Source organism: Diplotaxodon limnothrissa, linkage group LG4 (genome assembly GCF_057381915.1).
Source record: "Diplotaxodon limnothrissa isolate DT_005_m linkage group LG4, D_limnothrissa_male_GT1.1, whole genome shotgun sequence".
NCBI classification, from domain to species: Eukaryota; Metazoa; Chordata; class Actinopteri; order Cichliformes; family Cichlidae; genus Diplotaxodon; species Diplotaxodon limnothrissa.
In genome coordinates, this window is record NC_140599.1 from 24,226,466 (window position 1) to 24,245,141 (window position 18,676).

The 18,676-nt window shown below is 37.9% G+C and overlaps 1 protein-coding gene across 2 annotated transcripts in view; it reads left to right on the plus strand.

The window, feature by feature from the left end:
- The first annotated feature begins 8,716 nt into the window (after window positions 1–8,716).
- Window positions 8,717–18,676, plus strand: part of col5a3a (collagen, type V, alpha 3a) — a 48,812-nt gene continuing 38,852 nt past the window's right edge. For both annotated transcript variants that reach the window (XM_085351706.1, XM_085351707.1), the window contains exon 1: window positions 8,717–8,963. In XM_085351706.1, the coding sequence (XP_085207832.1) occupies window positions 8,879–8,963 (85 nt within the window). In that variant the 5' untranslated portion in view covers window positions 8,717–8,878. The remainder of the gene's footprint in view (window positions 8,964–18,676) is intronic.

The following is an 18,676-nucleotide window of genomic DNA, read 5'->3' on the forward strand; positions in this document are numbered from 1 at the left end:
AGTCAGAAGAAGAGATGCTGAGAAATGGTCATTTGGTGTCATTCTGTGCTGCTTTATATGGTATGACATATATGGTGGATGCTTCTAGCCCTTGCTCTAAAGAGTAATCTAAGGTAATTATCCATCCATCCATTCTCTTCTGCTTATCCATATCAGGATCACGGGGGCTGGAGCCTATTTTAAAGTGACTAATAAGTGAATAAGCTATTGAAAGTAATCAGTATTTCACATACTTCCACTTACAATTCTTATGGTTACATTTCCCTTTTACAAAAGTCTTTGCATTTATTTAACTACTATGTGGACCTGGATGGTGTAAACTTGTAGCTGCCTGTAGCTGCTTGTTTCCCCGGTATTGCTGGTTCAGCTAAGAAATAGAATTAGCATTTTTCCATTGACAACAATTATTAAATACATGAAAACATGACATTAGGGATTGCTACTGTATTTAAATAAATCAAATAAGAACCTTAATTCAACATGATAATTAAGGGCTTTTGGCACCTATTGGCACTCAGTAGCATTTTTTTTTGGTTTAGTCCTTACACGATTCGCACTGCTGAAATAGAACAATTTACCCATTTTTACACAATTTTACACTTTTTTGGCAAATCCTGTCAAAGTTAATCTGACTGATTCAAAAGCAGGTGTGAAGTGCCATGTTTTCTTTTAGCTCCCTGTTCCCACTGCTGCAAAGCACACCACAGCTTGATGTTTTCACCACCACACTTCAACAACAGATGATATTAGACAATGATGTGCAGTGCCTGGTTTTAAGCAAATGTAATGTTTTGAGGTCTGCCCAGATCAACATTTCACTCACTGGACAAAAGAAATGTCATCTGTGTCATCTGTCAAATGCTTTCAAATGCTATTTTGGAAATATATCTTGAGGCCTTCTGCTCAGGGACTGTTCAACCGTAAAGGCCAGACTGGTTAAATTCAGCTAACCTTGTTGAGGTGCTGGCATGTTCTTCCAGGTCCTGAAGCTCTTTGAGAGTGATTTTTGCGTTCTTGGTCACCTCCCAGTTTGCCCTTTTACTCAATACAGCAGGACAACTAGTAGCTTCAAACCTCATCCATTACTGAGGCTACTGCGCTACAAATAATACTTAAGAAATGCTTCTGAATTCCTGGTTTTATTTGCTTTACCCTGATCTATTCGTTTCTTTCTAAATTATTTAGTTTGAAACAGGTGGGCTCCAGTAAAGCTGTATATACATCATGAGGATATTTAAAGCAAACAGGATGCACCCGACTACAGACCAGAGTGCCACAGCAAAAAGTATAAAAACATCTACATATGAGAGATTTTCTTTTTTTTCTCTTTAATAAATTTCTAATCCTTTCTATAAACAAAATTGCACTATTATCATGAGTTCATAAGAGTACATTGGGAAAATGCCAATTATATTCATTTAAAATGATAGTGGAAGGGGTCTGAATGCTTTCTGTGGCTGTTCTATTCAAAAGTAGAACACACAGTACAAAAGTGATTGTCATAGACTTCTAGTCATCACTGCTTGTGATAAAGACCATATTTTGCTGACAACACAGAGCAGACTTTCAGCCTACACTGATTGAGACCCAGTTTTTTTCTTGCTGTCTCACAAAGCTAATGACAGCTTATTTAAAACCTAATTGTCACAGTGAAAACAGAAATTAAAATTAGATCATTAAAGTAACAGAATTTGCATTGTCAGATAAACCAGACTTTTACAACAGCAGGTGTTTCAGTGTAAATTAAGGTTATATACTTGGTTATACTCGATCATTTGGCTTACTGATATTTAAGTGCCAGAACAGATCAGTAAAACCATAAGCAACCAAAAGTAGTAATATATGAAAAAAAAATGCCTATATATTATTCATGGTTCTGCAAAATAAGAAAAAAACTGTGCCATTATTAGCAACAAATTAATGACCTTTTATATTATTTATGGCCCATTGAGGCCTGAGCATATATATAATATATAAAATTGAATAAAACATCACTCAGACCTTAGGAGAAACTAGTCTTAAAGCAAGAGTCGTCTTCACAAAAATAAGTCACCACATAGGCTACTCATTAAAATACATGGACTTTCCAAAATGCATTATTTTTATGTTACAAATCAAATTCAATGAAGCATATATATGGTTCCTTGTCTGTTTATGATATATATAAATGTGTATATTAAAACTACCTGCAGAAACTACAGGAAAATAAATACATATAAGTTTAAAGGAACATTTATTTATGAACATTTTCCTTGATTCACTCTCATAAATATAACACACAGATCAAAATGCAAAGTACAAAAACATTTATACTTTTCTTTAAAGCTTTAAGTTAGTTCACTGAACTGAGCACACACATATAGTCTAATACAGGCTGAGCTATTCTATGACATAGCACTTGATGGGATGGCTTCCATAAAAGAGCCAGGTAGACAGCTGCAAAAGAAAATTAAGTGGATTTTTGGGTCAGTGTCCAGCCAAATTTAAAAGAAAACAGTGAAGTGTAGATCTTCTTACAACCAAAATATATTAAGATCGAAATTGTAAATACATAACAAGAACTAAAAAATAGCATTATAACTACTGGTGGTACCCCTTATTGTCTTTTTTATACATAATTAAATCAAGGTGAAATTAGTTACAAATAGTGAATTATAATAGTGAAGTGATAAGACCTAAAGAAAAATAAACACCAATATATGCAAAATAATTAGGATTTCTTTTTAATTAAACAGATGATAAAGTCAAAAAACATACAAAATCCCCTAATTTCCTTCGGGATTAAGAAAGTATTCTGATTCTGATTCTGATAACATACTCCACTATTTCTTGCTTGAAAATATCTATAAATAGGTTACATTTTGCATTGGATCCCTGCATAGTGATACACGAAGTTGTGGCAACATTTAATACACTATTGACTACTACGTTCTACATTCATAATATCTTTTTTGTTCTTTTATTTTTTACAAAAAAACATTGCCCTCTTGATACATCTGCTGCACATCTAAAAACTCTACCATCAGTTGTGCTAGTTTTAGGTCAACGATTGAATTTTTCTGCCACAAATTTCCTTAATTTATATAAATTGCTTTCCTTTATATAAATCCAACACAAACAACACCTATCTCAACATTAACTATATGATGCATGGGTTTCATCAAGTTACCACAGTTTGATAATAGGTAGGGGTATTGGGAGTAAAACCCAAATTCTTGCCCATTATTGATGGTTGGATGCAAGAAAACAAACATGGTTCCTGACCAATTAAACTGCCGTTAAAGGTGGTTGTTAGGGGGGGAAAGTGTCCCGCATCTGTTAAAATCATTTGTCTATATTTTTTATTTGTTATTTTTCTTATGGAGTCAGTTGTGCTCCTCTGAGAGAGCCCAGATGATCATCTGCCACTGGATACAAGAAGAACTGTACAAGAAAAATTAATGTAAATGTAAATTGCTGGAGTAATGCCTGGACATTCCTTGCATGCTTTTTCTTGTGCCTCTGGACAAAATGGGCAGGTGTAGATGCAGAAAAGGAGGTGTACTGGACAGTCAGTGATGTCCGTCAGCCTCTGAGCTATTTGTGTGGAATGTCAGAGGACTGAGGTGCTAAGACAAAGAAGGAATTAGGAGAGACAAAGGGGAAGGTATAATGCAAGCCCATGCGTGCGTTTCCATGACATAGGCTTTCTCTGCTTTAAATGCCTTGTTGTAAACCCTCCTCCTCATTTAACCTCAAATGTTCTCCTCTCCACCTTCTCTTCTGCACATCTATACTTGTATGCCTGCAGCATCAAATCCTCATTTCAAGCAGAATGGTTTTCATTATACTTGCTGAGAACTTTTCACCTCACTCAGACACCTCTGAGCACAGCTGTGCCCTAAAGACCCAAATCATCTCTAACCTCATTGCCAAAGTCCAAGTCATGAAAATGGCACTCCTATTCCCTCTAACCCTAACTTTTATAGATTAATAGTCAATTTCCTGTATACAGACTTTAAGGATACATGAACAGATGCTCCTTGAGCTTCCACTGTTTTTCCAGCTGACAGTATAAAGTTTTCCTCCTTCGTAATTGAACATACATTTAGTGATTAGAGACACTGTTCTAAATGTACAGTGAAATTTAAAACTTGTTATAACAAATTAATAGCAAAGCATTTAAACATTTTCCTCTCATTTTTTTAATTTTATGCTTAAAATGTACATTTCTTTCTCTCAGTAATATTTCACGACTTCACATCAAACAGTACCAGGCGTACTTTAATCGTTTTAACCCTCTGTTAGTTGTATCTCAGTGCAGTAACATTAAAAACAAGACAGCTCTGGCTGATGCTCCTGAATGGATAATGGACTCTAGCTGTTTGAAAAGGTCTAGAGGACTGGAATGTTTGCTACAGGTCAGGAGTGGCGCTTTCTGCTCTTTTGTGTCCAGTCTGCAGAGGAGGTGTGGAATGCAAACTTCATGAGAACAGAGGCGAAGAAAGAGAAGAAGGGAAAGAGAAGCTAGGGGTCGATGCACGGGAGGGAGACTCGAAGAGGGGAAGAATGGGTGCAAAGAAAGCAGTGATAGTGTTTGTGGGCTTCTGGGGCAAAAAAAGTGTTAATTGAAGTGCTAAAAGAAAAGCTCACAGGCTGCACCAGAAGAAGAGTTCAAGTTGCTGCTGTAACAGATCACTCAATGAACATACAATGAACAACCTTGACAGCAATTCTAAAAACAAAGTCACAACTCTAAGCACAAAAAATGCCCTTTTTTATAACAGCTCACGATTCTGCATAATTTGGACATCAGCATTCAATATTCAAAGATCAAAAAAAATTGGTTCACAACCCTTTTTTGTGTGGCTACATAAAAAAAGAAACATTTACTATGGCCCTTAATTTCTTTGCATAAATTAAAGGAAAACATTGTCATGCACCTACAGGTTAGTAAAAGGACGGTCAAAAAAGAAAGCAAAGACAAACAACAGCATGGTGCCAGCTGCATCTGATTCTTGCCAAGAAAGTACACAGATGGATCCCTGCGAGGGCTGTTCACTCTTCCACTGTGGAACCATACTGTAACTCTTTAGACCAAATAATTTGCTGATTTTAAATGTCCTCATGGACTGTGGATGACTGCAGCTTTCCAGATATGTGTTGAAGAATTTCATTTGGTGTTGAAATTTTCTTTTTACCGTACCAATTTTCCTCTTAATTACTTTTCTGTCTCGAGAAGAAAGCACAATCATGGTGGCACGGCATAGACAAGGATACACAGGAGGGTAAGCATGAGTGTGGCCATTGGTTCAGCTCATTTAGCCTATTTGTTTGAGCAGCTCATTTAACAGACATGGTCCTTAAATGTTAATTAGTTTAGTCCCCCCCTCCCATCTCTAATGTTTATAATTATCACCAGACTGGCGGTTTTCCTTTAGTTGCCAGCCAAATGCAAAAGTGAAAATTTCCACATACTTCCTTAGAGTCAGAGGAACAATGTGGAAACTGTCACTATAGCAGGATTTGGTAAAGAGCTGTGTAGAGTAGAGTTATATGTTTAATGAAGCAATCCTGCATCCATTCGTTGTTGCAAAAGAACCCACTATGTGATGATTTGGTATGTAATTGCGGTTATGTGAACACTCTTATGTAAGAGCACATGCTGTCTGATATATTGAAGTCCTATCATCAGCAGACAGTGGGTGGCACGCTCACGTATCTCTTGGGATGCGTTGACAGATCAGGGGTTTTACAGCCTTTGACAGATTAACCTACATTTTTCTCCACAAATAGAGGAAACGTCAGTTGATCGGATAGGGATGTCAGTTGTTTGTTTTTCTTGTGAACTCGCCAACATCCAACCACATCTTTCATTGTTTTAACTAAGAGCACCGAATCCGCATTGCTTCTCTGTGTAATTTGTATTACAGACAGATGTTAGCAGTCTGCAGAGAAAAATGCAACACTTTTTGTCCAAGGCTTAGTCATAATTCTTTCATAAGTAATGGTAATTAAGTCATAGTGGATTAGTTACCACAGTGGCTAAAGTGAATAACATTGTTTTTATATCATTCGTAAATGAATGACACTGAAAGCCCATAAGGAAATAATGTTGTGAGATCCGAGATGCTCTGTAATTCAACTTTTTCATAATGACTGCATACTAGAAAAAAATACTTTAAAAGTATCTTTGATCATAAATCATATTTTGGCATTTTGAGAGAGTCAGTTGTTGTTTCCTTCTGAAAACATACATATTTCTGTTCCTGATTATTGGCCTCTTGTCTTGTTATAGCAAGTTCTCCAACACTGGGAGCAGACAGATCTTACTGAAATCTCGTCTTTGTATCTCTAGTATGTAATACTAAGTGTTCATGTGCTCATCTTGTGGATTACTTGGGTTTTGCAGTAGAGTCTAATACATGATAACAACAGATTTCTTAACTTCCACTCTCTCTGTGATAATGTAATAAAAAACACTGGACAGTTATTTATCAGCAAAGAGTGACCTGCAGAGGGAGAAAGAGTTGCTTTCAGTCTGTCACATGCCTTTAACTTTACACTCCACTACTGTGTTTATAATTTGATCATTTCCAGGAAATAAAAATGTAGAAACAGGAATGTCAGTGATGAAAACTAAAACAGAAACAGATTCTTCATTTGTTTGTTTGTTTTTTCTTCTTCATTTCTTGCCAAACTTCATCTCCAATTTCCTACTTTTAAACTAATAAATGCACACCAAAAAAAAAGTCTCTGTGTTTCCTCGTGAGTTGTAATTTGTAGAAAAAGTGGCTCCAGTAGTTCAGGATAAAGAGAATAACTGATTTGGGAGTTCTTTTAAACATCTGTGTGTTTATTGTAAATTTCTTGAAAAGGTAAATCTATTTAAATCATCAGGCTGTTTTATGGATTCTGCTTCATTGAAGATGAGAAAATGCTGCAATGAGTCAAAAGGATCAACCTAATTTTAGTTATCACATTATATGAATAATTATAATTATGCTTGAGTCCCAATTTTCAATTCACGTAGTAAAAATTAATGTCATGTTTTTTTGTTTGTTTGTTTTGAATAAAGGAGAAACTGTAACTTCTTTTGTCCATCGTTATGTGATTTTAAGTTACACAGGACAAAGGTACATAGCACACGCTCTAAAAGTATTTCTCACTCAAAGTTCAGACTACCTATTAGACTCTTAGTAACTATCTGCTAAAAGCTACCAGGAATGTGGCCCTAAATCAGGCTAAAGCTAAACTTGTACTGTGGGAGGTCAGGGAGACTGTTGTTTACCTAACAAATCAACATCAGTGTGTCCAGTCATCTGTTTCTGTCAACGCTCCTCTAATCTCTTGCTACCACTAGTTTTCTGTACTCTTTCTAATTAGGCCCACACTTATTCCCACAATTTGGACTATTTCACTTTGAGGAAATTCAGGAAATACATTTATATTTCATATTCCTAAAGGTTTTCTTATTTTAAAGAACTTGAAGGAAGATTATTAAATGATAACAAACTTTAATGATACTGAACTTAACAGTTTGAATTTATTTATTTAACCATTAAGAAAAAAAAGAACATATTCTGGATTCAGATCATAGGTCAATGATGTTGAATAATTTGGGGCTTAGCATTTGGCTTGGACTGAAATGATATGGAAACGCTCTGTTGGAAAATGACTGAGTTGAGGCCTTCTACATTCTGTGGTTAGAGGCTCTTTTCCCTTGAGATATTATGACTTGGCTCATTTTGTCTTTAATATTCTCTGGGATTTCATCTCCCAGTTATTTTTACAAAAGCCTTCTGTAGCTTGGATTCTAGAATCATTATCTTTGGTAATATTCCAATTAGACAAGGCCTTCACAAGTCTTATCTTAAAGCATGTCTCAACTGAATACAGTTGTCTTGGAATTAATTAGATTTTTGGCAGAATGTATTCAGCTCCCAGAAGTGATGATCGCTACACGTTTGAGCTCAGATGACTGGGAAAGATGTCACCTATACCTAAGACATTTCTTCTCATTCCTCTTAGCAGCGTTAAACAGAAATTACTTCTTGATATTTTAAGTCAGATTAACTGGCATTTAAAAATTGCAAAAAAGTGAGACAATGTGGATGTTTGTGTTTTGTGCAGATAGAGCCCTGCTATTTTCTCGTGGGTTTGACTAAATTAGAGACATCTACTATGGGATAGCCACTAAAATTAAAGTTAGGACCCGCCCAGCCCCTTTTATTAATTTCTAAAATGATGACTCTGAGCTGTGGTGGGCTCATTCTCTGAGTTCATTCAGCCAATAAACAAACAGTGTTCAAGCAAAATAACAATAATGAAATACTGACATTTACATATATTAAAAAATATATTACCATCAACATGAGCATTAGTAGGGTCATTGTTACGTAAAATAAAAATACGAAAAATTCCAGTGATCCGTTTTTAAAAATCTTGTATCTAATTGACTCAGGTGTCATCCTGTTCTAATTTAGTTCTGCAAAAAAAATCTATATGACAAGTTACCAGGTAAATTTGTTGTACTTTACACGCTGTCTGTGGGTAATGACAACCTCTCAGAAGTGGGAACTGACAAATTACGCGAGTAATAAACGTGATTTATGATGGAGTCCCTGGAGGCGCACCGCGCAGCCATGCGACGCAGTGGGAGGGACAAGGCGGAGGAGGAGAACAGGGAGGGAAGGAGTGATGGCGAGAGGGAGAAATTGAATTAGAGGAGCAGAGCGAACCTCAGAGAAGACACCACAACAAAACTTCTCAACAGTCAAGCAAGTGGAGCTGCACACTGGCTTGTCTCCTTTTCTTCGCGCATGGCTGCCTAGTTCCAGCAGCAACAACGCCTGCAGTCTAAAGTTTTGGGTCTGGAAACAGGTCCCCGCATTGAAAGATGGACCATTTAATAAGGACCTGGTCGCGCTGGAGACTAACACTGTTTCTGTTTGTTCTGCTTCATGTAACAACGACACAAGCGGGTAAAGTATTTAGCTGGACACTCAAATGTACAATACAGATCCTTGAAAATGCAAAAATGTTTTTTATGCCCCCTTATAGACTTTTCTGTTGTCTGATTGACGCTTTGTCCCCTTCATCTAAGTTTCCCTGACTATTTTTAAAGACTCTTTTATTGATAACTTGGCCTTTAGCCAACACAAAGTTATTAGCGCAGATCTTCACACCTTCATCTTAGATTCAGTTTGGTTCCTGGTGTGTTAGACTCATTTAAATCTTTGCAAATGGTTTGTTGATGCTGCTACGTGTTCTACAGAGTCGCTTCGGGCTGGGATTAAAATTGCAAGCTGACTCAAATGACTTTTAGAAGTTGTCGGAATGCTTGAGAGGTGTGCAGATGATTGTAATATAACCCCTTCTTGCATATGACAGATTAATTATCCGCCTCATTGCACTGGGAGGGTATTTAGCAGCTTCCTCAGCTTTTCCTGTTCTTGTTGCATTTTAATCAAAGATATTTCCAAGATTTGAATTGGGCTATGTCCTTCATGCGTCAGGTGTAAATCAGCGATTTAAGGAGATGTGTGATGTCATGTTTGAGTTTGCTTGTGACCGGCGTCGGTTTACTGTGAAAGAGGGTTTGACGTTGGCTTGCGAATGGCTGAAACACTGCAAGTGGGCAGATTAAAATTCCTTCCATGGATCTGTTTAATGCACACAGATCTTAAATTACAGTTTTTCTCAAATGCTAAAACACATGTCACAAACGTTACCACCAGGTCCCCCAATGTCCAAACACAACACCCTTCTCTAAAGCTACATAAACACAACCACACCTTCCCACTGCAAAACTCAAACTCCCACACCAAGAGAGCAGCTCGAAGCTGTCAAAACTGTAAACACTATACACAGCATTACACACTACAGCAAAACAATTGAAAACACAATGCTCAATTTGTGAGAAGGTTCTTTGTTTCATAACTGCCAATGCATATTTTAGAAACTATACAGTAACGGATCGTCGTAGATCTCTGCAGAGGATTAGGCATTTAGATTTGTGAGTTTCATATGAGTAGTATAAATCTATAGAAAATCCTGCATGTACGTACACTACTGTAACACAACTCAATGCAAAAACAGAATCTATTGCACACAACAGTAATCTTGAAAACATGAACAGGGTGTGAAGTTTTTTTATTTACGTTATTCACACCACACACACACCACAATCACTGTGCGGCATCATGTCGCTGAGCTGTTGCTCGCATCTCGTCCGTAATGATGGTGCGAGGTTGTCTTGCTCTCCCTCCTGGACCTTCTCCTCTCCCATGTTGGCCTTCTCCTCTTCCTCGTTGGTCGCTCCTCTTCCTCCTCTCATTTGAACTCCTCTTCCTCATTGGCCTGCTCCTCTTCTTCCAGGGCCAGCTCTTCTCCCTCCTCTGCATCAAATTCCTCTTCCCCTGACTCTGCCTTCATCCATTGTGTTTGTTTGGAACCTTCAGCATACTGTGCACTCTGAACTTGCTTTTACATGTGGGTACAGCATTAGCAACAAGTGTCTTCAATTTTGAGTCATTGTGTGTAGTGAATGACTCCAGGTGTGTTCCCTGTGTTCAAAGATTGGTGACTGTGGCAAGCATTTTGCATCACATGGGCTTTCATTTGAGGATATGAGCAGAGTTGTTTTGCAACATGTGTTTTAGCAAGGAAAAATGTGTTTAGATTTATGAGTACAGAGGGTTGTGTTTTGTGACTTGTGTCTTCATGTGACATGTGTTTATGGTACTGGAATATGGTGGCTACATTTAGTAAATGTGTTTAGACTACTGGTCATTTGGGTTACAGGATTGGCTTTTGTGTTTTAACATTTGAGAAAAACTGTAATGCACATATCACTACTGCCTTCCTGATTCTGGTACACTTTTATAGTGATGTATTTTATTGCAGACTTGAATCTCAGATCACATTTGCACAGTAACTGATATGACCCACTTCCACTATGGTGGAATGTAATCATTGGACACATTTTCCAGTTATCCACCTGCAAAAAAGAAGACATCTGGTGACTATCAAACAGCTGTATCTGTCTGTCACAGTGTCCAGGCCTTCACATTTGTTGCACTTTCAAAAATAAATAAATAAAAACCAGCCATTGATGCAGCCATTTTAAGAGTTGCTTGTTGCCGACATGGCAAGTAGCTCACTTCTAATTGTCACCCACGCAGGTCTCTGGCACAAGTATCATTAACTGATGCAGACTACTTCTTTACAAGAGTTGCAGTTTACAGATTTGGTGATGAAGGGATTTTGTGGTCTTTCCAAAGTAGTTACACATATTTTGTTGTCAGTCTTGGTTTTTTGGCTTCACCTACTTTTATGACTGGCAAGATTTTTGGAATTCATTGGCTCAAACAACATCAAGAGAGGAGGAAGTGAGCCAATAGACACAAGTGGCATTCAGGCGGCACAGCGGTTGTCCATGGTGTCCATTGCTTTCTATTGAGGATCTGTGAAGTGAGAGCCTCACATGATTAAAAGAGTGAATAGGACATATGGTGGTACAGATATGACAGTCTTAGATATGCACATGTGGCTGATAATGTGTGTGTCTTGTGCCTGTGAATTTAAGCATGCATGTGTGTGTGTGTGTGTGTGTGTGTGTGTGTGTGTGTGTGTGTGTGTGTGTGTGTGTTTGTTGTGTGTACTGCAGTTCAAGAATGTTTTCCCATATGCTTTCTGTGTGTGTTCGGGAGATGAGAGAGTACTTTGTAGTCATGTTTGCTAACAGGAAGTGCGATGTTCTTGGACATGTGCATGGTTCATTTCTTTTAGAATCCTCTGTTGTGCTGCCTCGATGTGTTTCTGCTCAGTTTTGTTTTCTTTGTTTTCTTTTTTTAGTCCGCTCAAAGTCTGGGTGTATGGGATATTTGTTTTTATTTTATGTGCCTTATCACATCATTTACATCATCTTGCTCCTCTTGCTTTTGCCTGTGATAGGGGGCAAATTGTGCATACAGCCCCCTCACTGTGTCCCGTTTGATTCAGTCTTCTTGCCGATCCTTCACCAGACTCCCAAAGGATGGCAGCAAAGCTTGTTCGCCTTTGATCCAGCAACAAATTACTGGCAAATAAAAACACATGAAAAAAGGCTGCTGCATTTATCAGCATAGAGAATGAGAAAAGAGGCATTACAGCTCTAGTGTTAGTTCCTGCGAAATGAGTTCAAGCTATTCTAATTGAATCATTAAACATGAGAAGTGTTAGATATGCTGATATCTGTCCTTACTTGCTGATGCTGCAAGTATCACATCAAAACTGCTTCTCTGACATTGTGATGAAGCAGACTGTTTGGAATTCCCCCAAGTGTTTAATCTTTAGATATGATGCCTATACGCTTTGTGGCGCCAAACCTCAATCTATAGTATTGAATGGACATCTGGCTTCCAGAAACTCCCTTCCCCTCAGGCTTCTATGACTCTGAGTTCCTGATCACTGGATGCTCCAAGCAGCTTTTTGGGAGACTAGCTGGAACGGCTTCCTGTGGACTTGCAATAAACAAACATCAGATGAGTTTCCTTTCTGTCCATGTATCCTCACGTCATTTGCTTTAATATCCACATTTCTGAACTTCAGAAAAGTTATTTCAAAGTCATCCATCACGTGCACCATCTCTGAATAATCGTTAAGAGTTCCTATCAAAGTCATTTAAAACCATGTACAACCACTAACATTGCAGTAATCTTGGTCTCTGAGTTCCACTTATACTGTTTCTCTGGAGCAAAAATGAAATAGTCATGTCTGTACCTGTATTACACATAGTTTGTGAATATTTTATTTTATAATACTGTGTTCTGCTTTGATTTTAGAAACCCTGTTGCTCTCCATAAAGCTGCCTTAATGTTATGTATCAAAGTCTAGATGACAGCTTGCGTTTGAAACTAAAATGGGCTTGGTCATGCATAGATGTGCATGTTTTTTCCTCACTATTGCCCAGGGCTTGATGATTTGAATCAACAAGGACCATTGTGAGCCTTGCAGTAGATAATGGATTTACATTAGTGAAAGAAAGTCCTGACAAGCCTAGTAGTATAAATGTGTGTGTTTCTATGTATGTTTGTGTGTATTGCCTGTCCAGTTATGGGCCTTCACGGGCAGGTGTTTTCTCTATGGGCCAAACAGCTTTTGGCCTGTTAGCCTGTCGTGCTGTGAGCAAACATGAGCAAAACAAACTGTGGAGACTGAAGAATGTGGTACTGATGTGAACTGGAGCAAAATGTGTAACTGGATTCCACCATTTAGTGTCAACACAAAAAGTATTACTGATGTGGGCATTAGCCCAAACAACCACATATGCCCAGTGACCTACATTGACAATCAGCAATGTTGTTGTAATATTTGTTTCCGTTCACCTGTTTGGATCATTTTGAGCGTAGACTTGAGATAGATCAAGTTCTTATTATGAAGAGAGCATATGATAGATACCTGGTTTACATAATACAGAACACTTAATATTCAATTAGGTTGTCCTGTTTACTCACATCCTTGCTTTGATTGACCCCATTAATAGGACTTCCTAACTCGTTACCCCTGAGAAAATGATTAACAAAAATTCCCAGCCACCATCTGTGCAACTGCTGACTTGACACGCTCCTAAACTGTCAGTGATAACCAAAAGCAGATCTATAAACACAACAAATTCAGTGTAATAAATATCTCTGCATTTTTATGCACTGCAGGCTTTCAAAATAATACTTTGACTTGACTCCGACCACATCCATCATATTGACAAAATCCGGTCAAAGACATACAGACAGGCATTGAAGCTTCTGCCAAAAAACCAAAATGACAATGACGTTCCCCACCCCCAAGGTGTATCTTAGAGCAAATTTTGCCATGATGACACTGTGAAACACACTTTCTTAGACAGTCACATGCTGTGGAAAAAAAGCACTTAAGTTGGCTTGGCAGGGTAACAATATTTATCCATACATCTGATAAGGAGGACTTTGGGTGTTTGTTTCTGGTGCCCTTTACTAAAAAGTCTCTTTGTGGGCTGTTACATATTTCTCTTCATAGTCAACCTTTATTTTGGTCACCAGTGTGATGACTTTATCTTGCCCACAGACAAGCAGCCAGACAGACAGACATAATCCTATCACCCACAACATTTAAACCATTGCCATGTTGTATAAATGACACAGATCATCTTGTTCAAATGCAGTAGTCTTCTGCAAAACCTTGAGTCCTTGGTCCTGGCATTCGTGTGGGATACTCTCACCTACACATTGCTCCAGACCAAACACAACCCCAAAGGCAAAGGCATTCTCTCAAAACAGCAGCTTCCCCATTAAACAGCGACTCCACAACTCAAAAATGGCACAGGGACAGCTTGAGGAACACAACAAAAAGCCCAAGGCACTGATCCAGCCTCCAGATTCCCCGGATCCTAAGCTCAGAGAGATTCAGCTGAATGTGCCAGAACAAGCCTGATCCACACATGCACACAGATCTCTAAAGATCCTTTGACTATGACTGATGATTTAATGGCACGAGAGATATTTAGTCAATACTAGGTTATTGTGGCCTCAGTATATAAGCAATGTCCAAAGAACGAAAAAAATGCTTTTGCAGTAGTTTGCACAAATGTATTCTTGTGCTTCAGTTACTTTTATTTATAAGCAAACGAGTAAAGTGTTTGACACAGTAATTAATTTAGTGAGAGAGAAACTGTTACAAAGGCAGTGTTCCAAAGTGCTTTTCTCTTCCTCTGGGAATGTTAAAGCTAGAACTGAGCTATAAACAGTTTTTGTCTATTCTGCTGTGACTAGGTGTGCAGACAGTTTATTATTCTTTTTCTGTGCTTGCGTGTCTCTTCCGCATGCATTAGCTCTCTTAGTTCCTGTCCACACACAGTCGTGACCCAGACAAAAGGTCACACCAAGTCTTAATTAGATTAAAGGCCATTTTTCTTGCAGCCACGGGGGAAAATGTGTCTGGATTTATTCGACCACTGTGTCTGTCATCATTTTCAATACCATTCAATATTTTACAACATTTCCCATTTTCTGAAGAAATTCTGTCACAACAGCAGATTTTGTGGTGAGTTGGATTTTAATAAATAGATTTTAGATGGATTTCATATACCCATCTAAAAAGAATAATTCACTGCCTGTGTATTTCAGCTTCATGTGCACATGTTTTCTGTCTCATTTGTTATAAGCTACATCTGAAAAGTATTTCAGTCTTTAAATGTGAGATTCTCTTCCTCCACTCATCTCAGGGTGTGGCCCAAGATACTATGGGAAGTTCTTATTGCTGAGATTTCTTCCTGGCTGCATTTCTTTTTAAAAGTCCCCAGTTTCAGGATTCAGTACTTTTTGACAGAGTAGTGTGTGTGTGAGGGGTATTTTCAGGGATGGTTGTGAGCGTAGGTGGTATGAGTCACGGAGAATGTCTTTGGAGACATTTGCTTTTCAAACACAGAGAACACATTATGTCTATCTACGACTGAAGTGGTGCTAAGTTGTATGACCGCAGGCGATGGAGAGATTATGTCAAGTGTCACACAGCCAGAGAAGGCACAGAGAGATGTGGATTGTTTGGCTGTATTTACATGGGAACTCTGAGTTGGACTGCAGAGCTTTTTACTATGAGGAAAACTGTGCCTGTCATTCTTGTGGGGCAGACATGGTGTTCTCAAAGATAAAAGTACAAACAAAAAAACAGACTGACAAGTGTCTTACGGCATTGAACTGTATGCATTTATATGGATGATTGTGTATCATCATATGGTGTTCAGTGCATGTTAGCTGTGAGTATTCTCAAAAAATGCCTGGTGTCTGTGCAATTGCTGGACATTTCAGCCCTTTTCCAGTCTGACCTTTTGGCGTGATTGGAAAACATTCTGAGTCATCAGTCCTTTGAGAATTTCTGATGCTGTTTCACAGCACATTCAGCCAAATGGTGGGGACCGTTTTGTTTATCAGTAGCCCGTACCAGATGTTCTCTTTTATGCTCAGCTACTCTTCCCAAGTTTCTGTAGAATTAACATAATTTGAAGGGTGAGGTAAGGGCACGAATACTGCAGGATAGGTAAGGAGGATGCAAGAACTGACACAACTCAAGGTGACATAAGAGACTCCAAAGCAGGGAATAGATAACATTCTTTCACTGATCCAGACTTCATTTGGCAATCTTCCACCACTCTTAGTTCTTCCTTTTATGCCAGATAAGGTGTGAGGTGAAATAGGGATAGTCATCCTTAAATCTATCAAGCTGTAACAGCAGTGAAAGTTTGATTGATTTAAGGACATAGGAAGTCAGGACAGTGACTTCCTATGCCCTCTGAGTCAGCTTACCAAACAGATCCATGGCCATTTCTTTTCTCTTTCTTTCAGTGTAGCCCATTAAATTGATGGATGGATCCTTTTCGAAGGAGTTCCTGCTGCTTGTCTCAGAGTTTTCCCCGTGACATTGTTGTGTTTTCCCACTTTTCTTTGTTATCTTGTGAAAGACAGAGGTCAAGAGTCTCCTGTCAGTCCATACTTAAAAAAATGCTTGGAATTGGTCAACAGCTTTAAAGCTCATAGTGATTAGAGGAAAAAAAAATCTTCTATGACTCAGTAGTTGCATTATTAAATGAATCTGTGGATGGTAATTTAACAATTGTGCTCAAAAGCAAATTATATTAGATTCTGCTGACAGAATGTTACAAATCCTCTATAATTAAAACCACAAGACTTTAGTTTAAAACATTATTCAGACTGTTCCAAACATCATTGCCTCATGACCTCGCATCCTCAGACAGAGGAACATTGTGTGTATACTGGATTTGGACTTACGTTTGCAAAGGAAATTGATTTGCAGTCAGGAATCAAACCACACCAGAGCAATGAAGAACTCTCTTGGGATTAGACAGAGAATCTACCAATTCAATGAAATACAAACATTAAGGATTAGATCCCAGACATGAGGAGAAGTCCAAAGTAAACTTTTGTTAGAAATAAAGACAGAAATGTAAACGCTTAACTATTTAGTGAGAATTTAGCTGGATGAAAAAAGGGGACTCTAGAGTGCTACGTCTTTTGCTTCTCCATAGGCAGTCAACAGAGAGTTTTTGGTCATCCATCCATCTGACCATCAATTTGCACCATGGTGTGGTGGTTATAGGTTGTCATTGATGTCGCGTGGCAAAATGTTTTGGTTTTGGCTTTACTAGTTGGCTGTTCTGTACATGGATTCACTTTGGCTTTCTATCACAGTCCAAAGACACGTTAGGCTACTTGGTGGTTCTGGATTGGTCATTAGAATGAATGTGAGGATGAATTGTTTTCTGGCATCATATGGTCGGCTGGTTGCATGTTTAAGGTTCAGCGTGCCCTATCTCTTCTCCTGACAGCTGTGATTGGCTCCTGCAACCCTGAACTGCACATGCAGTTAAGAAAATTCCTAGTTTTTTTTTTTTTTGGTGACTTGCTTATATTAAGTGTCACAAAGGTGAACTGATTATAACAAGTTCATTTTGGTAGCAAATTTAACCAGCAGGACAGCGCATATAATTTTTTATTGATCACATCTCAATAATAATTCAAAGAGTCTTGCTATGCTTTTCCTACCCATCTGTTTATTGCCTCTCTCAGCACCTGATCCTGTAATATACGTAATATGTGCTTAATTTATTATGTCACTCTTCTCTGCCTAATTATACTCACGAGTTCAAATTAAAAAACATGTTTTTCTAATATTTCTTTCAAAGTAAGCAAAATCTTTAGAAGGAAAACTGAGCTTAGTAAATATCAAATTTATAAATTAAAGGTACAACTAAATGCATTTTTTTTGTGTATTTTCAATAGTAACTATGGCTATAGATGTTAGTGTGCAGGGATTGGTAGAAGAGAAGCTGTGTGTTGTAATGAAGTCATTTAATAAGTTTCAGTATAAATGTATTTTTGCAGGGAATAAATAAATAAATAAATTGATTAAAGCATTATTACGTGTGTAATGCTACATGTAAGGATTACATACATAAATACACTGCCATTAGCCATTTGTCATTATTTTTCAACCTGATGGTTGTACGCAGCAAAGAGACATACAAGATAATATGAAATTAATACAATTATAGTGTTAACTCAGGTACCTCTAACATATCTCTGTGATACTATTGTTGATAATTTTGAGGTATTGAGGAAAACTCTTAAAACGTTGCACAGTGAAAATAATAAGAACTAACACAGCCTCCCTAAAGATATGAGAATATGAGAAACTGAAAACCACAACCAGAAATTTGCAACAGGAAGGAATGCCAGTCCTCAATCAGGTTATAAGTGTGGGCAGTGTGTGGGAGTAAAACAGTGCAAAGTTTCTGTTGAAAGAAGATAGGACCTTCTGTAACTACTTAATTTACAAAGCTTGTTTAAAACTGCGCATAAATGCAAAATTTAATCTTTGAGATCTTAAACACTTTTAGATCTGTCCTTTTTGTTTTACATTGTTCAAGCCTGGCTACTAGCTTTACAACCCTGTTGCCATGCTGGCTTTCTGAGAGGGTGAGCTCCCAGAGCTTATTTGAATAAAGGATGTATGCTATGCAAATAAATAATGGCATAAAATGTAACACAGTGTTTTTTTCGGTAAGCACTGTCTGGACAACAGTAAACTCATTCCATATGTTTAATTAACAAGGAGATAAAAGGAGAGTTCTGTTCGAGGGACAAGAGCTTCAGGAGGCAATTTG